The 15,776-nt window shown below is 40.0% G+C and overlaps 1 protein-coding gene and 2 non-coding genes across 3 annotated transcripts; 1 reads left to right on the top strand and 2 right to left on the bottom strand.

The window, feature by feature from the left end:
• Positions 1–484: 484 nt before the first annotated feature.
• LOC133739307 (protein RADIALIS-like 6) lies at positions 485–2,363 on the top strand. Its single transcript, XM_062167056.1, has 2 exons — positions 485–920; positions 2,156–2,363. The coding sequence occupies exons 1-2, from the start codon at positions 646–648 to the stop codon at positions 2,178–2,180; spliced, it is 300 nt and encodes a 99-aa protein (XP_062023040.1). The 5' UTR covers positions 485–645; the 3' UTR covers positions 2,181–2,363.
• Positions 2,364–2,896: 533 nt separating this feature from the next.
• On the bottom strand, positions 2,897–2,969 carry TRNAA-AGC (transfer RNA alanine (anticodon AGC)). The gene has a single exon. It is a non-coding gene; the product is annotated as a tRNA-Ala (tRNA).
• Positions 2,970–11,723: 8,754 nt separating this feature from the next.
• Positions 11,724–11,817, bottom strand: LOC133741568 (small nucleolar RNA Z101). Its single transcript, XR_009862013.1, has one exon. It is a non-coding gene; the product is annotated as a small nucleolar RNA Z101 (small nucleolar RNA).
• Between the last annotated feature and the right edge of the window lie 3,959 nt (positions 11,818–15,776).

The following is a 15,776-nucleotide window of genomic DNA, read 5'->3' as shown; positions in this document are numbered from 1 at the left end:
TCTATGTGTAATAAGTTAATAGAAAACAAAAGTATTTCGCGTACAAAATATGTATTTTGGGTGTATAGAGTTTTAAGTTTCTGAAACGTAACTAGTGGAGCGGACATATGACGTAGCCATAATGCACATTCAAGATTTTCATCATACCTACGTGCATAGCATCTTGCCATGTCTAAATACGGTACATTAAAGATAACAAGATGTCCAAATGGTAAGGAACTTAGAAGCTAGCTCTTACGTACCTACACTAATTGGGATCTAATCCAACCAGGCTGTAAATTCTCAAAATCCCACTTGCAGTAAGGAGAAGACAACTGAGGTTTGAAAATATACAAGCTATTGCTATCTATCTACTTTTTGCTTATTGTCCTTCATAGCGTTGATCTACAAGGTAAGCGAATCACATCTTGTTTGTGTCCTAAAATATTCGCCAACTTGCACAATCCCACAGCCCTTTTCCTCCTGCTTATAAAGGCAGCATGGCAATCTCTTTCGCATACCATCATCTCCCCTTGACTTCAGTCTTCTAACTCATTGACTCTAGCCAAAGCCCTTTTCTGCATTCCTTCACTTCCCCACTCTCAAACTCCACAGCATCATCCCAGCTCCTCTCATTTTTGCTTAATTTCTTTGCCTAATCAAGTTATGGCATCCCTGAGTTCGTCGCGGAATTCCAACTCCTCCTGGACGCCGAAGCAGAACAAGCGGTTCGAGAAGGCCCTGGCTGTGTACGACAAGGACACGCAGGACCGGTGGCACAATGTGGCCAAGGCTGTGGGTGGAAAATCAGCTGAGGAAGTCAAGAGGCACTATGAGATTCTGGTGCAGGATCTCATGCATATAGAATCTGGTCAAGTCGCTATACCCAATTACAGGGCCACTGGAAGCAGCTCTAGAGGAATTGCTGATTATGAACAGAGGTATCGAGTTCTACTTTAATAACTCCTTCATTTTCTGGTATATATATTTGTTCATTTCTTAAGCAACCATGGTAATGATATCGATCCCTTTGTGTCTAAGCATAGAAGATAGTGCATGTGTCAGAATCTTCTTTTAAGTGCCTTTATGTCATCGCTCTACCAAGTTATATATGGATCCAAAAACGACTTGATAAAGTAGGAGGTTCACAATAGGTACCCCAGTATATGAACTTTGTTATGGGGATCGATGTTCTGGCTTGGGATTTCCGAGTATGAAAATGCATGAAAATTTCAAACCAAGTTCAGAAGGTTTGAAAGCATCCACTGTAATTTGATCGAGAATTTCTAATTAAGATGGTGCACGTACAATAGGATCTAGCTTCTACATCAAGAATAGGATCTAGCTTCTACATCAAGAATAGTCATTAGGTATAGGACACCCTCCTTGTCTATTCAAGACACGTGCAGCTTAACTCGTTAACAAATCATAAGAAAATGAACAGGGTTTCGGTAGCTTAATTTCCAGCATTATTAGGTGAGAAAACTCTAGGGGAGCATAACCCTTCCACGTAATCCCTCCCGATTATGTTATGTCATCCCCATTCTGGCAGCGACAGTTCAATATCTCTTTAATTTTTATATGTTTTTTCCCTAATAATTTTTTATAGTATATCCACACTCCATACTATATTTAACTTCCGCTTCTAAGAAAAACACCACATGAAATCTAATCCTTACTTATGTTAGTTCTCAATGCACATGGTTTCCTATGAGTAAACTAGTTTAATTTATATACTCTAGCTCAGCCAGTTCTTCTAAAACAGATGATGAGGACCGTCGTGTGACGCCATACATGACCTTTTAAGTTACTTAATTATCAGATTCCTTCATTGATCCCCAGAGGCTTGCTAGCGACACTGATTGTTGGATCTTAGCTAAGGCACTCTGCAGCTTTTGTAGTTCAAGAGATTTAAAGAATCACACACAATACAATAACCACGATCGAGTCGGGCAAATCATTTTTAAATTGGACAGCTTACTTCAAAAGGAAGCTCCCAGAAGAAACTGGCTAATTGCATGTGTCTCCTTAGCTAATTAATGGGATGTGTTTAAGATAATGTTAGTTAAGTCAGCTAAGACAACTAGAAGTTTCTATATTACTCTACAAGCTTCTTTTATGCGTACTTAAAGTTTTAAAGTTTTTTTATAATGCTAATTCCTTCTAATCTATACAGGCTTATGAAAAATCTGAAGATCTGATGAAGAAATGTAAAAACCATATGCAATATTGCCCTGTCATGCTGCCTATTAGTTTCTCCTGCTTCCTACCAAGTACCAAGTGTGAATGTGTTGCGAGTTTCAAGGACTAACCACTGTGTTTATTATCTATGGTTATGCATGAATTTCTACAAGAAATTAAGCAATATATTATGTGTTTCTGTCTCTCTGTGTAGTTTGAATTTTTTTTTTTTTTTTCTCTGTTATAAAACGAAATCCTACATGGACTAAAACAAAATCCAGTAAATATACTAACATATCCACTGAAAAAGTACGCGTCCGACAATTCGTCGATCTTTCATCGACAACTAATACATTGAATCTGATCAAGCATATAATTAAATAGGTAATTAGAACGCATCAGATTCACTATCAAAAGTGTAATTGGCAATTAAACAGTATTAAATTAAGTGGTTTCTCCTCCATCCACTGACCTTTAATTGGAAAGGTGAAACACAAGCATCAAGAAAATCAAATTGTTCCATTGGGATGAATCAGTCACTGGGGTCGTCATCATCTACCTGGAGAAGGAAACTTTGAAATTTGTAGATTTAAGGGCCACAAATAAAGCAGGTATTATTTAGATCTGAACCTCCAACTGGTTTTTCTTTTGAATTGGAAGAGAAGAGTGTGAGGAATCAGGAAAGGCGGGAACAAAAAAAAAAAAAAACACTTAAGAAAAAGAGGGAACAAAACTATGGAGATGCGGGGTATCGATCCCCGTACCTCTCGCATGCTAAGCGAGCGCTCTACCATCTGAGCTACATCCCCTGACAATGAACAGTGTCAAATTACTTTAACTAACTTATTTAGGTTAATATGTGACAATAACCAAATCATAGGGTCTCTACCGGAGAGTAACTATTGTGCGGTTTGAAACAACCACGTTCCATAGTCCCGGTTATAAAGTCATGACCACGTGTATCAGGAAAAAAAAAGAAAAAAAATAATAATAATAACCTATCACCATCAAGGCAAGACCACATGAACCAATCAAATTATTAGAAATTATGAACACGTAGTAGTTTTAAAATAATTTAAATAATTTCTTCCCATCACATTTGCACGCCCGACTTTTCGTTTTTCTTACCATTTTTACTTCTAAAACGGGAACATTCCTGTTGACACAAATATTTGCGAGAGATGGGCAAGTGAAGGTGGCCTCTCAACTCCCTATTTGTTATCACCTCCACACCAGCCATTGACTAATTATAACCCCAGGATTAGTAACCCGAAGACTATAAATCAAGCACCATTTCCACCGTAGCAAGTAGTTCAGATAACTTAATTGCCTTGTGTATTGTATTTGGGAAGAAACTCTAATCAAATATCAGAAAAGATGGCAAAGACCTCGTTCGTGTTCATTTTCGCATTGGTGCTGATCATATCGGTTCACATTCATTCGGTGTTTGGTGATGAAGACAAAGACATGATTGACAAAGCAAGCGACGCTGCGGGAAAGGCAAAGAATGCAGCGGAGAATTTTGGACACAAGGCTTCCAATGCCGCCCAAGAAGCTAGGGAAACCGGTTCATCATGGGCTGATTGGTTTAAAGGCAAATTCTCGTAAGTTAATTGCTTCCCTACTCTTTTGGTGCAACATTATATTCAAGTATTTACGCCTAATCGCATTATTATACTGACAACTAACTTACGTCTACCCTTGTTTCGCTCTTCTTCTTTTTCAGAGATATGGGCGGAGACGATGATGCAGATTCACCTTCCGGAAACTAATCTCGTTGCTATGACAACTTAGATACATACAATATAGTCTATTATGTTTCGTTTTTTCTGTCCGGCCCAAGTAAAACCTCGTTTAGAACTGAATAACGAGTTGGGATATCCCATTGGTCTTAGGAGTAGCAATAAGATTGAAGAACATTGCTCAGAGTCTCTCGACTCTCGTAGCAAATTGGCATAAAGATTGAAGATATATTATTGTAATTATGAAGATATATAATATACAATGATCTGCTAGTGCAATGCTCTACAATATTCAACAAGCTCTCAATTCCATATTTAAATACATTTTTTAATTTTAAGAGAAGAAAAAAAAAATTCATTACAAGAATATTTATTTAGTTTAATAGCATGAATAATATCTCAATACAACAATCGGTGGTTTTCACTACGTTAGTAACTGACGAAGAAAATTATGCTCAATTATCTATAGATATAAATTTAATAGTGCAAAAAATTAATTTTAAATTGAGTTGTTTTATTTTCCACCCTTAAATTTACATCCAATGGTGATTAAGCATAATTATCTTGCTCAGTTTACTGAATATGTGAATATGTGAATATGTAAGCATAATTAAATCCTCTGACAAAACAAGAAAACAAAATTATTTAAATCAAGGTGATGCAAACGAATGGGCGATACCATAGCAATTTAGTGGTTTGGGTTTAGGCCCACTGGACTCAATGAACAATTACTGGGAAGAAATCAGCCAATCAGGGCGTCTTCTTCCTCTTCTTCGTCAAAGTCAACGTTTGTGATCACGCCGTTGAAAGAAGCCAGGCAAAACCTCCTGGACCGTACACCTAAGCCGAGACAAGCTTTAACGGCTCCGTTGAGAGAGACGCCAAGTGCCCTGGTCAGCTCTCCTAGACCGTCGCACAACATCATCACTCTCTCACCAACGGCCAGGATCTCTCCCCAGGCACGCATCTCGAAAACGTCGCTGACCGCAAAGCAGGCGATCACCTCCGCAGTTTTCTCCCTCGCCGATTTAACTCGTTTGACGAACCGAGTGCAACCCGGCGAGAACGGCGCCGTTACGCCCACCAAAACGACTCTCTTTCCCTTGCAGAGGCTGGAGAGAGTGACGGATTTAACGACGTCGTTTCGGTTGAGGTACGAGAGGGATGCATTCGGGAGCTTATCGCCTGCTGAGAATGGGAGTTTGGTTGGCTTGGTGATCGTTCTGGTCGAGATGGACCGATCGGGTCGTGGGCCGGGTGGGCCATAAAGGCTGAGAAGGGGGGACGATTGGGCCCTGAAATTGGGTTTGCGGAGGTTACAAGAGGCGGAGATGGTTTTGTGAGACGTTGAAATTGAGAAGTTTGTTTGGTGAGGATTTGAGGAAGATGAAGACGACGTAACTGGGACGGTGGCGAATGTTGCTGCGATGTTGTTAACAGAGGCGGCCATGGAAGTGAGAGAGAGGAAAGTTGAGATTGGGTGGCTGGAGAATGGTGGAGGGTTTTAGAAGGGGTTGGAATGGGATTGGTAGGGTTTTAAGATGGTTTAATTAGGGAAGGAACTAGTCAAGAGATGTTACTGTTGGGTATTTTCCAGGTGGTGAGATTTCACTGTGCATAAACGAGGGTACTAAATGTGACAAGCTGACAACTAGAAATTAACATGTTGTTAACTTTGACAACTAGAAATTAATTTTTGATATGGCCTAATAATGATTCAGATCTCTCACGAAATTAAAATGATCGGATCTACATGATTAAAGAATGGGTGGTTCTATTCATACCTCCCAATTTAATATTTGGACCTCCTTGCACTTTTTTCTTCGGGTTTTTGTCCATTTTATCCTCACCCCTTTGTTACTTAGAGAGAGAGAGAGAGCGAGAGAAAATGGAAGAAAGAGAAACCATAAGAGACTTTGCCGGAGCCAGGTCACCGGTCGCCGGAATCTAGTTAACGGTCGCCGGATTCTAGCCAACTTTCGCCGGAATTTGGTAACCGGTCGCCCGATTCCGATCACCGGCTGCCGCCCACAGGACTTTTTTGAAAACCTTGTCGGAGGTCCCCAAAGAGGTCGTCTTAGATCTCATAGGTTGCCGGAAAAGTTTATTGTCCCCCAATAAAAGGGCAATAGAGATCTATTGCCCCTCAATAGACGTGTATTGCCCCCAATAGAGAGGCAATAAACCTCTATTGCCCCCCAATAGACATCTATTGCTCCCAATAAAACTTTCGGTCGCCGAAATGGAAACTAATCTCTGTAAAATTAGACAAATAAAACTTTGATTTAGGAAATATTACATGAATTCAAAACTTCTGTTGGTCCCCAATAGACGTCTATTGCCCCCCAATAGACATTTCCTTCTGGGACTTCTGCCCACATTTTACCAAAAAAAAAATTGATTTGGGCACCCATGTCAAGAGTTTCTCGCGGGTGATTTGGAGCTCCAACTCCGAAATGCCTACTTCTACCATTTCACTTCAATCAAGCAGCTTAATTTGTAACTGACCAAAAAAAAACACAGCTTAATTTGTAAAACAAAGAAGTGCAATTTTTTTTGGTGAAAATTACAAAAAAAAAAAACTTCGTCAACGAAACATAGCCAAAAGATGAAATTCTTGTCGGTGAAGCCGCTAGTCCGGCTGGAGAAAACTCTCTCAGCAACGAAAACAAGCCGAAATAATCACAAAATAGTCCTACGAAGCAAACTCTCTCACAAAACCAAACGGACCGCTCCGGAAAAACTCTGTTTCCAGCAGTAGATCAGAGACAGAAGACGGTGGAGGTCCATCAATGGAAGACAGCGGCGGGGAGAGAGAGAGATGTCGTCGGATCGGAGTGGGATGAGAACACTGGCCGAGAGCGTGAGAGGGAGAGAGAGAGATGTCGCCGGATCAGAGTTGGATGAGAGCGCTAGCTGAGAGAGAGAGAGAGAGAGAGAGAGAGAGAGAAATTCTGCCGGTCTGCACAGATTGAGAGAGATATCGCCGGATCGGAGAGGGATGAGAGCGCTGGCCGAGAGAGAGAGAGAGCTGTCACCGGTCTGCACACAGAGAGCGAGGAGAGAGAGAGAGAGAGAGGAGGATGATTGAGTGGCACATGGTAGTTTTTTAATTGGGTCAAGGGTAATATCGTCATTTTATTTTAAATTGGGTCGGTGGGAATACAAATCTCTTGCTGGCGTACGTAAGTGGGATGATTTTTGACTATTTTGGTGCTTTGGGTTAAGGACCCTTTTTCTTCACTAAACTTCTTGTTTTACCCATTTTTATATGTTATACCTCTGAACCTGTTTCTTCTATATATCAATCTCTACAATGGTTGTTCAAAGAAAAAAATTAAATCTCTACAATGAAAAACAACAACAAAAATGAAATTAAAAAGAACAACTACGCACAAACAATTTCACGATCGGATGAGATTTTAAACTCTCAGTTTCAAAACTAATTTTGTGTTCTTCCTCAAGAATTTTGAAATTACTTGGGCACAATTGAAGTTGAATTTTGAATTTGAATTTTTTTTCTACAGCAAATTAGTTAATAAAGAGGTCTTGAGAATATCAGCATTTATGATTATTGCCCAACTGAGCTTGTGAATCTTAGGCCTCGTTTGTTTCGCGGATTTGAGAGATCCGGAAAGGAAAGTTATTCCTTTCCTTTGTTTGGTAACCGCAAAGCCCGGAAATGCTTTCCTGACATAGGGGAAAGTTGGGGGTAAACTCATTCCACTCAAACTCCATGGGATTGATTTTCCTCGGGGTGGGATCGGTTTGGCTCGGCTCGGGAATGAGCCTATACCGAGACCTATACCGACTTTATAGTCGGCTCGGATCGGTTCGGGATGCCGGAATTTTAGCAGGGATACCGATTGGTCCCGAAACCGATCGATTCGGTACAGTTTCGGTACCAATTGGTTTCAACAGTTCGCAGATGGAGATGAAAAGCAGGCTGAAGGGGCTTTCGAGCGGCTAAGCGACGCCGACGTCAGTGAGTAGGAGGACTGAGTCTGTGGTGTTGATGGAGGATGACGAGCGTTAGGAATGGGAAGCGCAAGTGGATCCTGGTGTGCTTATCACTTTCGATTCAGGTAGCTGTTTTTCGCTTTGTTTCTGGTGTTGGATCTGACTCCCTGCCTCGACTTCAGCCTCGCCCTCTCCGTCGCCGGCAACTTATTCCACCCGGGCTTCCACGCGCACGACACCACCACCCCGCCGTTTCCGTCAACCCGTACCCATGACTCACCACGAATCCCAGCAACTCAATCCGAGACAGATCGCCACAGGAACCGCCGTCATGATCTGGTTTCGGCTCGATTCGGTCAATACTGTATGTTTTTCACCCATACTGGTGCCGACCCGTTTGTAGAGGTTTCGGTACGGTTCGGATCGGGATTCCGGCGAAACGACTCATCATACCGACCCGATCGGTTTCGGCTCAGATCGGACGGGATCAGTTTCGGGATCTCGGTTTGGAATTCCCAGCCCAGTTTTCTTTTGTTTTTCTTCTAGGATAGCATGATGACTCAAGAAATGATCTAGATATTTTGAACTTTTATTAAAGACTATGATCTATTTTGAACTTTTGACCAATGTAAGGCTATTATCTATTTTGAACTGCTCTTCATTCTTTAGGGAGAGATGTGTTGCAGTAGCAAATGATGATAATGTAAACAAGACTATGACTAGTAAACTGCTCCAGAAACTTGACTATCAAGGTTGTTGTTTTTATTTTAAAATAGAAGGGTATTATTGAAACATTGATATATTTTTACTTTCCTTTCCTGCACCAACTAAACATCGGAAGGGAAATCAAATGGTCTTTCCTGGATGCTTTCCCTGCTTTACCAAACACAGGAAAGGATACCTGACAGGAACTTTAGTTTCTCTTCCCCACGGGAAAGACAAAGGATTTGATTTCCCTTATGTGAACCAAACGAGACCTTAGAGCACATGGTGGTTCGTTTTTCTTTTCAATTTCATATCAAAGTTTGTTACTTTGTTTCTTCCTTTTTCTTTTTTTTTTCCTTTCTTTAGATCAGATCAAATGGTGATGGAGGGAGGGAGAGAGGGAGTCACGGGGTGAAGAACAGAGAAATGGTTGAATGCCATAGGGAGAGAAAGGGATAGAATTATAGCAGTTGGTTTTTTTTTTTCCTTTTTTTTTTTTTGCAAAATGGTGCAAATTAATGGTGAAAATGGAAATAAAATAGTTCAAAAATTAGAGGAGGTCTAAATATTAAATTTGGAGGTATGGTGTCAACGACGGTAGCTACAGGGTTCTGGCAGCTTCCATTGATGCACAATCTGGATCTGGATTCAACTAGGTCCTTTTGGCCTGCTGGGTTTTGAGCTTCAGTTGGGTTTCACCGAAGAAGAAGAAGGTTGGGCGCCCCAAAGGGAGTAAGTAGAATGTGAAAAAGCTGCATAAGTATAAGCGTCGGGGAAAAGCTTTGAGTTTTGACTCAAACCTTGAAGATTCTGATCCTAACAGGGTAGGTGAACATGCTCTAGTGCTGGAGGGGGTGAATGGGACTACTCATTCGTCAGCGTCTACTGCTGTGGAGGGATCGGTGGAATGTGATGGCTCACATTCTACCAATGCTTTAGTTTAATTCTGTTTTGGGTCGGAAAAACCAGTGGCTTAGTTGGAATCTTTTTATGTAAGCTTCGAGGCTTCTTGGTTTTTGTTAGAATAAAGGTGTGTAAATTTACCAAAAGGTGGGTGTACTCGGGATTTTTTGGGATTTTATTCTTCTAGAATAGGGTTTCATGAGGTTCTAAGGAACGATTCTTTCTTTCGACCCCAAAAGGGTGTTTCGTTTTTGTACTGCTTGCTAAATTATAATGAAATGGCTGACCTATTTCCATAAAAATAATAATAATAATAAATAAATAAATAAAAAGCCACCCTCAAAGAATATGTTATTTGCGTGTCAAACCTCCAAGACACATTTTATAAACGGTTGGGTTTACCCCCAACTCGAAAATGACTCGATTAGCCCTTTATTTTTGTATGGATTTTTTTTTCAATACAAGTACCTAATACTTTTTGAGAAGTCTTTTCATGTAATTTTATGACAAAGTTAGTCAATGCATTAATTATTTATATGTGTGATGCTGGTTGACTGTAATTTATATTAGTACAACTTTTCAATGTCGGGATAGTGTGGATCAAGTGGGTAACCCGTTAATGGACAGGTTGAGTTTGAATTCCCCAACGTGTTTAAATTGAATCGTACTTAATTGTGCATATTTCAACATATTTAATACGGTAGCACAACATAAACTCTTTAACAACCTTGATGTCCTCTTAAATTTTCACCACATTTCCACAAACCTAAAGTCATTAATATTGTCACAAAGAAATGTATCTTCTTATTTATCTTTTTATGAAATCACTCACATAACCATCATTCAAATATGATTACTCTTCTCGCTTTGTGAGCAGAAATGCATATATGTTGGCCTGAAGCGGCTACTTCTGTATATTGGTTCGGCTTTCTGTTCTTTTTCTCCATAATTATAAGGTTCACCTCTCATTAATAAACGATAAGCATCTATATTCACTTTTATTATTTTGATTTTTTATTATTTTTATTATTTATTAATTAGAATTAATAAATTATCATCTCATGATTCTTACATAGATAGACATACTATAAGGAAGCTCTCTTCTACTAATATCATTCAATGGAATCTTCAACCTCAAAATTTTGTTGGATTTGTTATAAGAGATGATCACGGATTTCCTCTATTAACTTCTTCTAAAAAGATTGGTCACTCAAATGCCCTTCATACAAAAGCCTTGGCCCTTAGAGTAGGCCTTCATGTTACCCATATTCATGGTCATTCTAAAATTTAGGTAGAAGGATCTTTGAAGATCCTTATTGATTGTATAAATAACGTCATATCAGTCCCTTGACGTATCAAGTTATTTGTACATGACATTAATTACCTGGCAAATCAATTTCAATTCATTGAATTCAAGCATGTTCGGAGAGCGGCGAACTTTGTTAAAATTGCACTTGCCAATCTAGAACACTGTCAATATTGTTAGCTGGAACAAAGTTATACCTCTATCTGCTGCTCAAGCCTTTAATTTTGATTTTCATGGTTTAGATCATATTAGGAGATTTTATTTGTAATTTCTTTTACTAATTGAAAAAAAAAATGTCACATACAATCATTTGAAAATTTATTTTATAGTTCTGAACTAATGGGTGTACCATGGTCCGAACTATCTTTACTAGGATTACAAATTGGTTGGAGTTTATGGTTAATATTTCTAAAGATTCTATGTGGATTGAAATCACTCTAATGATCTGCTAGAAATTATGGGATGCCAGGAATAATGGGGTGTTCAGGAACACCCATACTTCTTAAAGCTCTATGCTTTATTATAGGGCTGGGTACGGCCTGGTTACTGAGTGATACCGAGCCCGGTACGAAAAATATTATTCAGGACGGGCCAGGACGGGATTACGTTTTTTTAAAGTTGGTACTGAAGGTACCGAAACCGAGCGGGATCGGGTCGGGCCCGGGCCCAATTCGGGATACCCGACTCTCTCTCTCTCTCTCTCTCTCTCTCTCTCTCTGTTTTTTTTTTTGCCCACACTTAAGTACTCAATTACTTAACACTTAACAGGTATCCAAAATTTCCAGATTTCAATCATTCCAGGATGCAGCTGTGACGATCAAAACTTTGGCCAACAAAGCAAACAATGACTTGATAAATCAAAATTGAGTAGTACAACAAAGATAATCCCACAAAATTGAGCCAAAAATAACAGAAACTTGATAGAACTTGGAAACCAAAAAAAAAAACTTGGGCATCAGTTCTCCAAGGTGAAAGTAAAACATCATTGAATATTCAGACGCAAATTACCCACAATACCATGAGACTCATCAGCTGCCCAGATTGAAAGAAAAACTAGACAGAAACTTGAGATCCATATGTGTGCGTGAATGTTATGGAAAAATGAGAAAGAAAGTGATCAGAACCACAACCAATTCAGAGTAACATCACAGCCAATTGGTTGTGATCAGAACCACAGCCAATTCAAAGTAAGACAACGAATTGAAGATATGAATTTTTATCGTCACTTAACTTTCTTTCATCTGTCCACAAATTCTTAAAACCAATTCAACTACAACCAAATACAGAAACATGAAAGTGGGGGGAATTGGAAGTGGAAAACGGATTGAAAGCGATCGAAACCTGTCGGGATTCACTGTAACATCACACATTAGTCACCGTACCTTCCGACGGTGTCAGCGATGCGATCGATGCAGGGCTCGGGAAACGGCGTGCCGTTGTCCCAGACGAGCCCGTCGTTGACGGGGAGGGGATCTGGGATTTAGATGAAGAACAGAAGAATATCTGGAGATCGAGTGGAGAAGAGAGTGAATTGGTGATCGAGGTCTTCCGTCTTCGTTTAGCGGTTTAGTCGATTAGGTTAAAGGTTAGTGATCAGCTGTGGTCATTCCTTTGTGTTCCCAACTAAACTATCCAATCAAATCAAACTCAGCCAAGTAATGTAAAAAATTAAAGATTTAATTTAATTAATTTAAACGGGATGGGACGAGACCAATCGGTATCTATTGGGCTAGTACCGGTACCGGGCCCGTTTTCTCGGGATGGGACGGGCCTAAACAATGAATTTCAGATTTTTATACCAGCCCGTATCCGTGGTTTTTGGGACGGTTTCGGAACGGGACCGGGCCTTTGGTTTTGGATGCCTAGCCCTACTTTATTATGCCATTGCAGCTTGGAGAAACTACAAAACTCACAATCAGCCCAACAGCCAAGGTTCTTAAATGGATTATGGCTTGATAAAGCGGATTCCGCCACTAGAAAATTGCTTGAAGCTTAACTTCGATGGTTTGGTCAACAGTTCCGAGATGGCTGCTGTTGGCTTTGTTACCTTTAATCATTTGGGAAATACAATCATTGCTGGGGCTAAAAAGTTTGGGACGACTACTATTACAGTTGTAGAATGTAGTGCCCTCAAATATGGTTTAATCCATGCACTGCAATGCAACTGTAACAGGTTGTTGGTGGAAGGCGATTTCAAGCTTGTTATTGATTGTATCAACAAGCTTTGCGACCCTCCTTGGAAAATCAAGATGCTGGCTAAAGACATTCAGCGTCTTGTTGATTTTTTGAGTCTATTTCTTTCACTCACATCCCACGTGAAGCTAATTTCCTTGCAGATACAATTACTGCACAGGGCCTTTCTCTCCTGAGTGGAGTATTTGGCGAAATGAGCTCCCTATTTCAGTCTCTTCTATTTTTACTTTTGACATTAGTGGTGGTTAGGGCTGTCAATTCCGACACGACCCGATCACACAACTCGAAACCCGCACGATTAAAAATTGGGTCGGTCGCGGGTCAACCCGTCATGACCCATTTAATAAACAGGTCGGCCGCGGGTCAACCTGCCAACACGAAGTGAACCCGTATAACCCGATTATGCTATACTTCTTCTTGAAATTTTAGACATTGGGAGTATTTGATCCTAGGATTAGACAATTTGAAATATTTTGTTCATCATTATTGGATTTAATTATTTATGAATTATATATAATTATTTATATTCTTCGTCTTATGGAGTTTTTAATGAATTTATGCATTTTTTTTAGTTAAATGTGTAACACTGCAAACCCTTAAATGAGTCATTTTGTCTAACACGACACGATCTATTTATTAAATGGGTTAGAAATGGGTAACCCGTTTAATAAATAAGTTGGATTTGAGTTTAAATTTTCGACACGATTATTAAATGAGTTGGGTTTGAGTTTGTTTCTTGTGACACGACAAATACCTTGACCCGACACGACCCATTGACAGCCCTACTGGTGTAGTGTTGTAAGAGGTTTTGAGCTTTAATTTATTATTTTCCTTCTAGAAAAAAAAAACTATTATATAGAAGTAAAAAAAGAAAATTTCAAATAATTTTTTTTTTGGCTAAAAGATCGCAGATAGGAGAGGAATAAAGTCTTCCTATCGCACCATTTTATTAGTCAAAAGAAGAAGAATGAAAGAGGGGGATCAAAACCAATAAAAAAAAAAACAACAACAATAACAATAAATGAACAAAAACGAAATTTAAGCAGACCTCTAATATCGTTATTACAATACGATACTATAAAAGGTGGAGGATCATCCCAGCACACTAAATTAGAACAAGACGTTCTATGATTTGTCAAGGCATCAACTATTTTATTTCATTCCCGAAAAAAATGAGAAGCTCTAAGGTTCGTGTGAGAGATTTTGGTATAAGCAATTTAATTATTAGAATGAATATAATTGTCACTTAGATGATAAACCTTGCTAGCAATTAGGAATTGCATCAAAAATGAAAACTCAATAATTTCAATTTTTTTTCCTCCATCTTTTTTCATCCCACAAATATTCAAGCATTGCTATGATGATAAAATACTCATAGAAGCCTAAACCCTAGTCCTTCGCCATGGCGGCAAGTATCGGTCTCCCCTCTACGTCATCTGTTGATGACACTCATAAGCCGACCATGTGCAGCGACCACTCAACTCAGGCCTAGTTCACTCATCATCTCTTGCCATAAGGAAATAGGTGATGTGAGAGAGATGGATCGGTGCTCTTGTCTGGTCAGATTCAATGGTGATTGGGTGGAGAAATGGCCATGGCGGATCAAGTCGAGGTGAGGACGCCTCAAATATGGGTTGTACGCAGTCGGGAAGGATCGGAATATACAGTCTCGAAGCCAAGAGATGAGAGGGTGCGACCTCTGGACCCGGGTCAAAGCGGCCACACTCCGATTGATGGCGGCGCCGGCCTTTGCACCCCAACCTGTGGAAGCGGCGGAGATAGTAGTCGTGCACCGTGAAGCGAATCAGACTTTGGAGCCTGCAGAACTCGCCAGTAGGATGACCGGATCTGAGGCGATGGCGGTGGCTGGCTCTGCTGCTCGGATTGGCAATGGAGTGGTCTCGGCGGCGGCTGGCATGCTTGGCAGATGAGCTGCAAGTGGGGTGCCCAAATCAGTTCGGGGGCCCAAATGGATTGGTGGTCCAAGTCAGTTTGGGTATCCAAATCATTTCGGAAGCCCAAAAGTGTGTGGTGGCCCAAATCAGTTTTAAGGTTAAAATCAAATGGGTCTGGAGGGTTCCAACCTGCTCTGAGTTCTTGGTGGAATTGGGCTCTTTGGTGGACCATGCTAATAAGCTCTATTTCTTCAGGGTTTCGTATTTGGGATCCCGGAGGATCACTACCTTGTAGCTGGAGGCTTGAGATAAGGGCAAAGGAAAGCCTTAGGTTTTCCTGGTGTTTTTGCATGCCTATTACTAGAAAGTCGGTCTTCTACTACTTTCATCTTGGTTTTCTCTAGTTGTACACCAATTGAGGTCTCTAGGCGACTAGGTTTACTATTCAAAGAGAGGTTAGTAGTGAGGATTTATTTTCTTGTAGCTAGGCTCAATAAGTGAGTGTATGTGTTAACAGTGAGGGTCACCTGTCATTTGCTCAGTAGCTTGTGCCATTTATGAGTTTGATATGAAACAGCATCTGATGTACGTGCTTTCTGGCCATGGATAAATTAATGAAGTTATCTATTTCCTCAAAAAAAAAAAAGATAAAATACTTTAAATTGATTATATAAGACTACAGAATTTTTTTTAAAAAATAAATAAATAAACCCTCCGATAGTTAGGGGTGTAAATGAGTCGAGCCAGAGCGAATACTAAGGTGATCATGTTCGGCTCATTTGTTTTTTTTTTTAGCTCGAGCTGGGCTAAAGCTTGAAATTTTTTTTCTATGCTCAAGCTCAGCTCGGCTTGAATATTTTTCTTAAGCTCAAGCTAGGCTCGGCTCGGCTCAATTTATTGGACGAGCTCGAG

Source organism: Rosa rugosa, chromosome 3, assembly GCF_958449725.1.
Source record: "Rosa rugosa chromosome 3, drRosRugo1.1, whole genome shotgun sequence".
NCBI lineage: Eukaryota > Viridiplantae > Streptophyta > Magnoliopsida > Rosales > Rosaceae > Rosa > Rosa rugosa.
Note: the sequence above shows the minus strand (reverse complement) of the source record. Positions and strands in the feature narration are given on the sequence as shown.